Source organism: Cynocephalus volans, chromosome 1 (genome assembly GCF_027409185.1).
Source record: "Cynocephalus volans isolate mCynVol1 chromosome 1, mCynVol1.pri, whole genome shotgun sequence".
NCBI lineage: Eukaryota > Metazoa > Chordata > Mammalia > Dermoptera > Cynocephalidae > Cynocephalus > Cynocephalus volans.
In genome coordinates this window covers 57,344,576-57,355,391 of record NC_084460.1, presented here as the reverse complement: position 1 = coordinate 57,355,391, position 10,816 = coordinate 57,344,576, and the positions used below count along the sequence as shown (strand labels likewise).

At 48.0% G+C, this 10,816-nt stretch overlaps 1 protein-coding gene across 2 annotated transcripts in view; it reads left to right on the top strand.

Annotated features, from left to right (window-relative positions):
- Window positions 1-364: 364 nt before the first annotated feature.
- The window catches only part of GMEB2 (glucocorticoid modulatory element binding protein 2), a 29,327-nt gene continuing 18,875 nt past the window's right edge, over window positions 365-10,816 (top strand). For both annotated transcript variants that reach the window (XM_063096869.1, XM_063096861.1), the window contains exons 1-2: window positions 365-447; window positions 9,571-9,757. In XM_063096869.1, the coding sequence (XP_062952939.1) occupies window positions 9,627-9,757 (131 nt within the window). In that variant the 5' untranslated portion in view covers window positions 365-447; window positions 9,571-9,626. The remainder of the gene's footprint in view (window positions 448-9,570; window positions 9,758-10,816) is intronic.

The following is a 10,816-nucleotide window of genomic DNA, read 5'->3' as shown; positions in this document are numbered from 1 at the left end:
CTACAGCACAGCTCAGATGAGCCCGCGGGGCACTGTGCAGATCAGCAGTGACAAGCCTCAGAGCCCTTCCCAAATTCACTGCACAAAATAAAGGACGGTCGCGCTCGGAGTAGGAACGCCGAGACCATGTGAGGCGGAACCTATCTGCCACTCGCCGCGCGCCCCCGCCCAAGCCCGCGCCAGCTCGTCCGCGCACGCGCGCCGCGACCTACCGGGCCTTCCTTCACGGCACCGCCTTCCTCTCCACTGAGCGCCAAATATGTCGCCGGGCCCTCCCGGCCCCGTGCGTGCGCGCCCTCGCCGCCGGCGTCACTAGGAAGCGCGCGCCCGCGCCGCCGCCGCCGCCGCCGAATCCCCAACAAGGAACGAAGCCCGCGGCCGCCGCCCCCACCGCCCCCGCCGCCGCCGCCCCCGCCTGGCGCCTGAGCAGGCCCGGCGCGGCCCCAGGTAAGCGGCGCCCGCGGCCCCCCCGCGGCGAGGCCCGCTCCACTCGCGCGCCGCCGTCCAGTCAGGGGTCCCTGCGGAGCGTCAGGACGTTACGGCGGGGGGAGGGGAGGCGGGGGAGGGGCGGCGGCGCGCGAGGGCGGCGGCGGCGTCGGCGCGGGCCGCGTCAGGCGGGCGAGCGAGGGCGGCGGGCGGGCGCGCGAAGGCCGCGACGCTTCCTGCCTCCATCTTGGCGCCGCGGGCGGGCGCGGGCGTCCTCGTGGGGGGTGTCGACAGGGACCCACGGGGGGACGCAATTCATGGATAGGGACCCACACGTGTGGGGGCATCGATAGGGACCCACGGGGGGACGCAACTCACGGATAGGGACCCACGCAGGTGGGGGCATCGATAGGGACCCACGGGGGGGGGGACGCAACTCATGGATAGGGACCCACGGCGGGGGGGGCGTCGATAGGGACCCATGGAGGCATCAATAGGGACCCATGGGAGGTCAGCACAGACCCATCGGAGGCAACCGTGTTGATGCGGACCCCCATTTGCAGGGTCCACCGGCAGGAGCTGTGTTAATTTAGCCTCCTGGTGAAACCTGTCCTGTTGCACCCGTAGGTGGGAGCTGCAGAAATTTGGGCCCTTTGTCACTAGTGACTTGTGACATACTTGGGCTAGCTTTATCATTAATTTAGTTGATTGACTTTTTGCTAACACTTCAAATACAGTTGCACTTACATCAGTTTCATTAAAGTTAAAATCAAGTTAATTAAGTAAAGCCCAAATAGAACAAGGTAAATAAAGCTGACTGATGGTTCAGAAATCGTTTCTTCATAGACAGTGTCTTAAAACTTCTTGAGGAGACATACTGAGGGCGGGTGTGTGTTCAGATGCAAGCATGTGAGTGCTTCTGTGAGTTTAGAACATTGGCGAACCCACGCTCAGGCCTGAATAACCCACTTTACACCCGTACTGGGGAGGGAAGCTGCTCAAATGTCTTCGGAGCCAGAAGACAGTGGGACGTGCACAGGGGCCGCGTGCTTAACATTGGGCGGGATGTGGCGGCCTGGTTGCCGGGGACACCTCCAGGGCTTACCTCTTCTGATGTTTTTCAAGAGAAGCTGGAAATTTGAGTTTATGAACTAATTAAATTTTTTTCAGACACTATGGAAACCACCCTGGGCCAGTGGTTTGTGACCTCTGCTGTTTCCAGTGGTCTTTTTATCAGAGTAGAGTATTTTCCATTTGTCCAGAAGACATGGAGAGCCACATCTTGGAATCTGATGTACTGATGGACAGCACACTAACATTTTTAGTATTGTTTTTGTGTATTTATGCCCAAGAATGCTATTTTAAAAAAATCTGTCCCCTTACTGGCCAGCCACCAAAAATATATATATATATATTTTTTTCTTCCTCTCATATTTACCTCAAGATTATTTCGGTGTTTGATTAATACTAGTAAGGAACCCAAGCCTTGGGATCAGAGTGGGTTTGGACCTCAGCTTCGGGACTGCCTAGAGTGTGCTCTGGCTCCCCTTGGGTGGGTGGGGGGCTCCCACAGCAGAGAATGTGCATAATCGCTGTAGGGCATGGTCTGTGTCTGGACGTAATCGTATCAAAGACTTGAACAATTTTCCATGAAGTATCTCGTGTGTGTTCCCTGAACATTCAGTGCCACTGCCGTGGAGAGGCTGGCATTCAGCTTCGTGCATTTACACTTCAGGTTCTGCAAGGTTTTGAAGATTTGGGTGAGGACAGTTATAGGGTAGATGCCTGCCTTTTTGCAGCTTTTGGTTGAAGTATGACTTTTTTTTTTTTTTAAAGATGGCTGGTAAGGGGATCTTAACCCTTGACTTGGTGTTGTCAGCACTGTGCTCTCCCAAGTGAACTAACTGGCCATCCCTATATAGGGATCCGAACCCGTGGCCTTGGTGTTATCAGCACCACACTCTCCCAAGTGAGCCACGGGCCAGCCCCTGAAGTATGACTTTCATTGCCCCTGGTGGGCTTACCCTCATAAAAAGAGGGACATGTTTGTCTAAAGCTTGGAACCCGTGACCTTGATGTTGTAAGGCTGCGCTGTAGCCACCTGAGCTCACTGGCCAGCCCCCTACTGTTAGATTTAAATTAGAGTGATAGTAAATGGTTTCTCTCTTTTTTTTTTTTTTTTTTTTTTTAAAAGATGACCGGTAAGGGGATCTTAACCCTTGACTTGGTGTTGTCAGCACCACGCTCAGCCAGTGAGCGAACCGGCCATCCGTATATGGGATCCGAACCCGGGGCCTTGGTGTTATCAGCACCGCGCTCTCCCGAGTGAGCCACGGGCCGGCCCCGTAAATGGTTTCTTATGTTTGAGGACATTCTGAATTTTTAGAATATTTTTTCCTGATTTTTTTCTTTCTTTTTTTTTTTATAATTCCTTTTCCTTCCATTGCTCATTTTCCATACCCTCCTAAATCAGGAAAATGGGAGTATTTTCTTGTCCCTAGCATCTAATCTTTAGTTCTTGTGTTTAGATATAGTATTCCACTTATCCTTTTATTGTGTTCTCTGCAGTAAAATTAATGTGTCTTTCCTAATTGAATGTTCTCTTGGCTCTGGAATGTTCTCTCGGCTTTTTCTTCTTACCTCAGCTTACCCAAGTTCTCCCCTCCAGAGCTCATTCTCACCACATCGTGGATTAGACCTTGCTCACTGTTGGCCCCAGGAACACCTGGTCTTTCCGCAAGGGGCTCCCAGCTCCATAAGATTTCCTCTTTTTTTTCCTTGAGAATGCGTTTCCTTGAAAGTATTCACCCCCACCCCCTCCTCTTCCAACTCCATCCTGTTCAGATCACCTACATTTCTGGGCTCCTTGGATCTCTAGGTCAGGGGTTGCTTCAGAGACTGACTGTCACTTGCTATTGGTGGCCCTGGAAGTCATAGCACTTCCCTTCTCTGGTTTATCTTGCCTGTGGCCCTTTATCTTGGTGTTTGGAGATCCATTCACAATTAGGAAGAAGTGGGGCCTACAGGTCCTTGGAGCACCAGGACGAAGGGTGTGTAAGTGGAATGGAGGGTCTGAAGACTTGTGTTCTCCTGCATATTGCTCCTCTCCCCTCACAGACATTCCTAAAAATGTCCAAGTGCTAGATATTGTACGTTGAGAGTGACTTAGCAAAAGCCTTGAGCCCTTGAGGGCACATTTTGTGATTGGTTGTTCAGTTTGGGCTGGTTCTGGCATTGAAGGCTTAATGGCCAGGCCAGGCTGGGGTGTGGGCGCTGTCCCCTGGGAGCTCCCTCCGGCTTCACTCAGGTGTGGAGGGCACCCGTGTGTGCCAGGGCACCATGGACCTGGCTCCTGCCCTTGGGTACACTAATTGGTGCAGTACTAGACACAGGTGACATCACACACATGTTAACAATTACTATGATGTAAAAGAAGTTCTGAAAGTTTTTCTTTTTAGAAATTTTTTATATTCTCTACTTTTCTAGCCTGTATCTAGTCCTAATAAGTCATGCTGTTGTGATAGCATTAAAACGTTTTTTTATTGTGGTAAGATATACTTAACATAAATTTTATCATTTTAACCGTTTTTAAGTGTATGATTCAGTAGTATTAAGTATATTAATAGTGTTGTTCAACCATCACCACTATCCATTTCCAGAAGTTGTTTATCATGCCAAACAAATTCTGTGCCCATTAAATGCTAATTCTCCTTCCCCCTTCCCCTAGCACCTGATAACTTCTAGTGTACTTTCTGTCTCTATGGATTTGACTATTCTGGGTACTTCATTTAAGTGGAATCATACAGTATTTGTCCTTTTGTGTCTGGCTTTTTTTACTTAGCATAATGCTTTCAAGGTTCATCCCTGTTGTAGCAGTGTCAGAATTTTATTCCTTTTTAAGGCTGAGTAATATTCCACTGTATGGATAGATTATATCCATTTATCTGTTCATCTGCTGATGGGCGTATGGGTAACAGTGCTGTTACCAACACTAGTGAGCAAGTATCTGTTTTAGTCCCTACTTTCAGTTATTTTGGGCCTATACCTAGAAGTGGAATTGCTGGATCAAATAAGAACTCTGTGTTTAGCTTTCTGAGGAACAGACTGTTCCGTAGCAGCTGCACCGTTTTACTTGTCTACTGACAGTGCACGAGGGCTCCAGCATCTCTCCATCCACAACGCTTATTTTCACATTCTAGGATGTAAGGTGGCATCTCATTGTAGTTTTAAATTGCAAGTGAGAGGCCGGTTAGCTCAGCCGGTTAGAGCGTGGCGCTAATAAATTGCATTTCCCTAATGACTAGTGATGCTGAACATGTTTTCACGTATCTGTTGGCCATTCACATATATTTTTTGGAGAAATGCCTATTCCGAGTCCTTTGCCCATGTTATAAATTGGGTTGTTTTTCTTGTTGTTGTAGGAGTTCTTTATTGTTTTGGATATTAATCCCCTAGTAGATAGATGTATGACTGGCAGATATTTTCTCTCATTCTGTGGGTTGTCTTTCACTCTCTTGATAGTGTCCTTTGATGCATAGAAGTTTTTGATTTTGACGAGTCCAGTTTCTCTGTGTTTTCTTTTGTTGCCTGTACGTTTGGTGTTATATCCAAGAAATCATTGTCAAATGCAGTGTCATGAAGATTTTCCTCCATGTTTTCTTGTAAGTGTTTTATGTTTTAGCTCTTAGGTTTTGGTCTTTGATCCATTCTGAGTTAATTTTTGCATATGGTGTGAGGTAAGAATTCAGCTTTATTCTTTTGCATGTGGGTATCTAGTTGTCCAGCACCATAGTTTTTTTTTTTTTTTTTTTTTGGTCTTTTTCGTGACCGGGACTCAGCCAGTGAGTGCACCGGCCATTCCTATATAGGATCCGAACCCGCGCTGGGAGCGTCGCAGCGCTCCCAGCGCCGCACTCTCCCGAGTGTGCCACGGGCTCGGCCCCAGCACCATAGTTTGAAAAGACTTCCCATTTCCCATTGAATGGTCTTGGTACCCTTACTTAAAATCAATTAACTATATATATGAGGGTGCAATAGCATTTTTTTTGCCAATTTAGTTTTTTAAAAGATTTATAAATGGTGAAAATGACTTTTTTTTTTTTTGGCGTACAGTTCTATAAATTATAACACGTATGCATTTGAATAACTTCCCCAACATTCAGAATACAGGACATTCCATCTCTCTCAAAATCTCCCCTATGCTGTCCTTTGATGGTCACGTCCTCCTCCCCCAACCACTGGCATGCACTGATGTGTTCCCTTTCACTACCGTTTTGTCTTTTTGAAAATATCAGACAGCTGGCCAGTTAGCTCTGCTGGTTAGAGTGTGGTGTTGTAACACCAAGGTCAAGGGTTCAGATGCCAGTACTGGCCAGCCAAAAAAAAAAAATGTGTATATATATATCATGTAAGTGAACTCCTACAGTATATAACATTTGGAATTGACTTTTTCCAGTCAGCATATTTTCTGAAGAGTCAAGAGGTTGTGCATGTTGGCGGTTTGTGCCTTTCTATTGCTGAATTGTGTTGTCTTGCGGACGTACTGTGGTTCGTTTATTCATTCACCTGTTGAACAGCATTTGGGTTATTTCCAGTTGACAAGTGTGAATAAAAATTTGTACAAGTTTTCAAGCAAACGTAAGTTTTCATTTCTCTAGGGTGCATATTTAGGAGTGGGATTTTGTTTCTTTGGGGTGCATGTTTAGGAGTGGGATTTCGTTTCTTTGGGGTGCATGTTTTGGAGTGGGATTTAGCTGGGTCATATTGTGAGAGCACGTTTAACTTTATAAGAAACAACTGAACTTTTCCAGAGTAGCTGTAAGTTGTTTTTTTTTTTAAGATGACCGGTAAGGGGATCTTAACCCTTGGCTTGGTGTTGTCAGCACCACGCTCAGCCAATGAGCTAACTGGCCATCCCTATGTAGGATCTGAACCCGTGGCCTTGGTGTTATCAGCACCACACTCTCCTGAGTGAGCCATGGACCGGCCCTTAGACGCAGGTTTTGCATTCTGCCAGCAGTGTGTGTCAGTTCCAGTCGCTCTGCCTCCTCGCAGCACTGGGTGTTGTCAGGTTTTTGCAGTGACTTTTTACAAGCCGTACCAAAAGATGTGTAGTAGTACATCATGAGTCTCCAGCTGGCATTCCCCGTGGGTTAGGTGGTGTATAGCATCTTCTCATGTGCTTGTCCCCATCCTTTGTCGTCTTTGGTGAGGCATCCACTCACATCTTTTGGCCCTCTTAAAAATTGGGTGGTTTGTTTTCTTATGGTTGTTCTTTGTGTTGTTCTTGGATGCAAGTTCTTTGTTGCACATGTGGTTTGCAAGTATTTTCTTCCAGTCTGTAGCTTGTCTTTTCACTCTCTGTTATGTTCTTTATTCATCCATTATAATACATATGCCTAATTTAAAAAAATCAGTATACTTCATTTTTTAGAGAAATTGTAGATCACAGCAAAATTGAGCTGAAAGTGCACAGAGTTCCCATGCCTGTTTTCTCCAGCCTTCCCTATGGGCAGTGTCCTGAGGAGTGTGCGTTTGTTGCAACTCATGACCCCTATTGACACATCATAATCACCAAAGTCCAAAGTTTGCATTAGGGTTCACTGTTGGTGTTGTACATTCTGGGGGTTTGGACGAATGTATCTGTATCCACTGTTACAGTATCATACAGCATAGTTTTACTGCCCTAAAAGTCCCCTGTGCTCTGCCTATTCATCCATCTCTTCTTTCAACTGCTGGCAACCTGTGATCTTTTTACCATCTCTATAGTTGTGCCTTTCCCAGAATGTCATACAGTGAATCGTACAGCATGCGGCCTTTTTCGATTGACCTCTTTCACTTAGTAATATGCATTTAAGATTCCTCCAGGACTTTGTCTCTGAATAATTTTCCATTGTCTGGAATGTAAGCTGTCAGTTTATCCACTTACCTACTGAAGGACTTAAGTTTTCACAGCCTATGTAGAACAATATTGTGCCACTTCCCATGGGTGTGGCAGCCATGCCACCACACAGACTCTGTCACCCTGTTGTGTTGCAGCTGCTATATGTCCACATGTACTGAAAACCTCATCAGGCAGTGTTAAGATTTTTGCTTTCAGCTGTTATATATATTTAAAGAACCCAAGAGGGGAATAGTTTATGATGTTGACCACTCTGGTTGCTCTTGTTTGTATTCTGAAGTTCTGGGTCTCCCTCTGGTACAATGTCCCTTCCCTTTGCGTTTCTTTCACAGCGAGTCTGCTTGTGACCAGCACTTTTAATTGTCCTTTGTCTGAAAATGTCTTTATTTGCCTTCATTTCTATAGGGTCTTTTTGCTGGTTGTGGAATCTTGGGTTAACAATTATTTTCTTTTGGCACATTAAAAATGTCACCCCTGCCTCCTGGCCCCTGAGAATTTTTTATCTGACTATTTTGAGAGTTTTTACTTTGCTTTTGGTTTTAGCACTTTGTTTGTAACTTGGGCATGGATTTGAGTTTATCCTGTTTGAGGTTTGCCAAACTTCTTGAATGTGTATGTTTATGTCTTTCAATAAATTTGGGAAGTGAGGGGGAAAAATGGGAAGTGTATGGCTATGATTTCTTCAGATGCTTTTTCAGTATTTTCTTCCTGTCCTTCTGGGACTCTAGGAACACAAATGCTCAGCTTGTCAGTGCTGTTGTGCGTCCCCTGGGGCTCTGTTCATTTTGTTTTTCCAGCCTTCTTTCTGCTGTTCAGGACTTTGAACTCATGGGCCCCTTCCTCTGTCATCATCATTCTGCCATGGAGCCCGTCCAGTGAACCATTTACTTTGGTTATTATATTTTTTAATTCCCAAATGTCCATTTGATTATAACTTTCTTTCCATTTGGCTCAGGAGTGTCTGGCCTCACTCTTGAAGCATGGAATAGTAGCTACCTTAAGATCTCTGTTGGTTCCAGTGGTCCTCTTGGAATGGGCTTCTATTGATTGTTTTTTCCCTTGAAAATTAATCAGACTTTCTTGGCTCTTTACATGTCAAATATTTTGGACACTTTGAATACTGTGTAATAAGACTCTGGGTCTTGTCTAAGTCTCACAGAGAATGTAAACGTCTTTGTTACAGGAGGAAGGTGACCTGGTTGGGTTCAGGTTGCCAGTTTAGAAGCCTTCTTCCTGTGGTCAGTTCAGCTTTCACACCCTTGGCAGTGCTCTTTGGATCTGCCCTGTAGGTGCCGTCTGGGGCAGTCTGAGACCTGAGTGGTGGTCTACCCTGTAGGTCAGCTCTCAGAATCTTTGGTTTGCCTTTAGGGTCAGGTCTGCACATGGGCTGTCTTGGGGTGACCCCGGTGTTCATATATGGCTGTGTGTGGTCCCATCTGCACCTCTCTCCTCTCTGCAGTCTCCCTGGTGCTCTGCCTCCAGGGCTCCTCCCTTGCCCTTTCCTGGAAACCAGGGGCTTTTGTGTCCCCTCTGTGCTGTGACATCTTGGGACTGAGTGCCCTGGGCCAAGTGAAGAGGACGGAGTGCAAGAGAACAACAGGGACTGCTTATGCTCTTAGGACCCCCATTCCTCTGGTCTGGAGGAAGATCCCCTCCCTCAAGTTTAGGAGCCTGCTGGGCCATTGCCACTATGGCAGGGTTTTAGCAGGGGCTTGGGCTTGCTGGAGGGCAGAGTCAGCAAAGATGGAAATGGTCATTAAAAACACCAGAGCATCTGCCTCTCCCTGTCTTGAGTGGGTTTCCCTTCCCTTTCCCCAGACCAGAGAGAGCACTTCTCCATGAGTGCTTTCTATCTGCACCTGGTCCTCAGTTCTGGTATTTGGGCTGCCTTTCAATTTTAGACCAGGGTATACGGGGGGAAAAAGTGAGCACCAGGAAACTCACCTGCAGAGAGGTTGTACCTGCAGTCCTTGTCTCCCTTGTCCTGCTGCTGTGCTGCCTCAGGGAGTGAGCAGCTCCGTGCGTTCTGCTCAGGGACTTTGGCTCATTCAGGGGGAAGGACAGGTGGATTGTGCTTGTGCCACCTTCAGAACCAGTGCCCGGAGTAGCCCTTCTCGTCAGAAAGGGATAGTTTGGGATTTAGAGGGATCTTTGAGACACTCAGAGGTGCCATCTGCTGACGGTTCTGTTGTGCAGACGTGGAGACCACCCGGTAACCTTGGACTCTGGCTTGTTTCATCCAGGATTTGGGACCCTGGAGGAGTGAGGCCGCTGGCCCGGGTGTCCCCGTAGCTGCACCATGGCGACCCCGGATGTGAGCGTCCACATGGAGGAGGTGGTGGTCGTGACAACTCCGGACACCGCAGTGGACGGCGGTGGTGTCGAGGAGGTGAAGACTGTGTTGGTGACGACCAATTTGGCCCCTCACGGGTGAGGACTGAGCCTTGGCCCTGCTGAGGGTCACGTCAGGGGCTCGGGGTGGGTCATGCTTGGAACGGCTGGCATTACAAGTGTAGGGGCAAGCTTCAAGGTTTTCTTTACTTATAATTATTCTAAGATGGACTCAAGAGTCTCTGTGAGTAGAGAGGGTGAAGAGAAGCAGGTCAGGAGGACCCAGCTGCAGGCTGTGGGTGATGCTTCATCTTCTTCTGAAGGGGCATGGTTTGCTGGTAGCTGCTGCGCGGGCAGACCGGCCTCAGGGCTCCTTCTTTCCTTTGCTTTGGGGTGTAGATACTGGACTTGACATGTAGAGGCTGGTGGTTTCCTGGCTCGATGTGTGTGGTCCCCTTGCTCCCTTGGCAGAGCACAGGGCCATCCATGTCTGTGGAAAGACAGGAGTTTCTGAGTAGGACATTCCAACTGGATTTTCCCACTTAAATCCTCCTTTGGTCTTTGTCAGGATCTCGGTGCACATCTTAGATGTTTTCTGCGTATGTGTTGTTGGCAGATGGTGTTTTCCACCATCTCCCATCCCATGTGCTCTGCAGTGCCCAAGTCCCTTTAGATTTGGGGCAGCCTGCCAGGAATACAGTGTGACACTTGGTCAGAAAGGGCCACACGGCTTCCTCCTGGTGCCCGGGATGCTGTGAGGAGCCCACGCCACACCTCCTGGAGATGCTCTGGTCTCTGCTGAGCCCAGCTGCTGCATCACCCACCCAGGTGCTGGGTAGAAGGAGCCCCTGGGTGGGTCAGCCCTGCATTGGAGTCTTCCCAGTTGGAGCCAATGTTGTGGGCCACTGCTGTGGGGGTTGTGATTCAGCCCTTCACTGGGAACCTTCAGTATCATAATCTCTAGGTCTTTCTTCTTGGGCCGGTCAGATTCCCTAGAGAATATGTGTCTTAGTCGACTCCGGCTGCCCTGACAAAGGACCATGGACTGGGGGCTTAAACAGCAGAAATTTATTTTATTACAGTCTGGAGCCTGGAAAGTCCAAGGTCAAAGTCCGGCAGGGTTTAGTTTTGGGGAGGGCTCTCTTTCTGGCTTCCAGA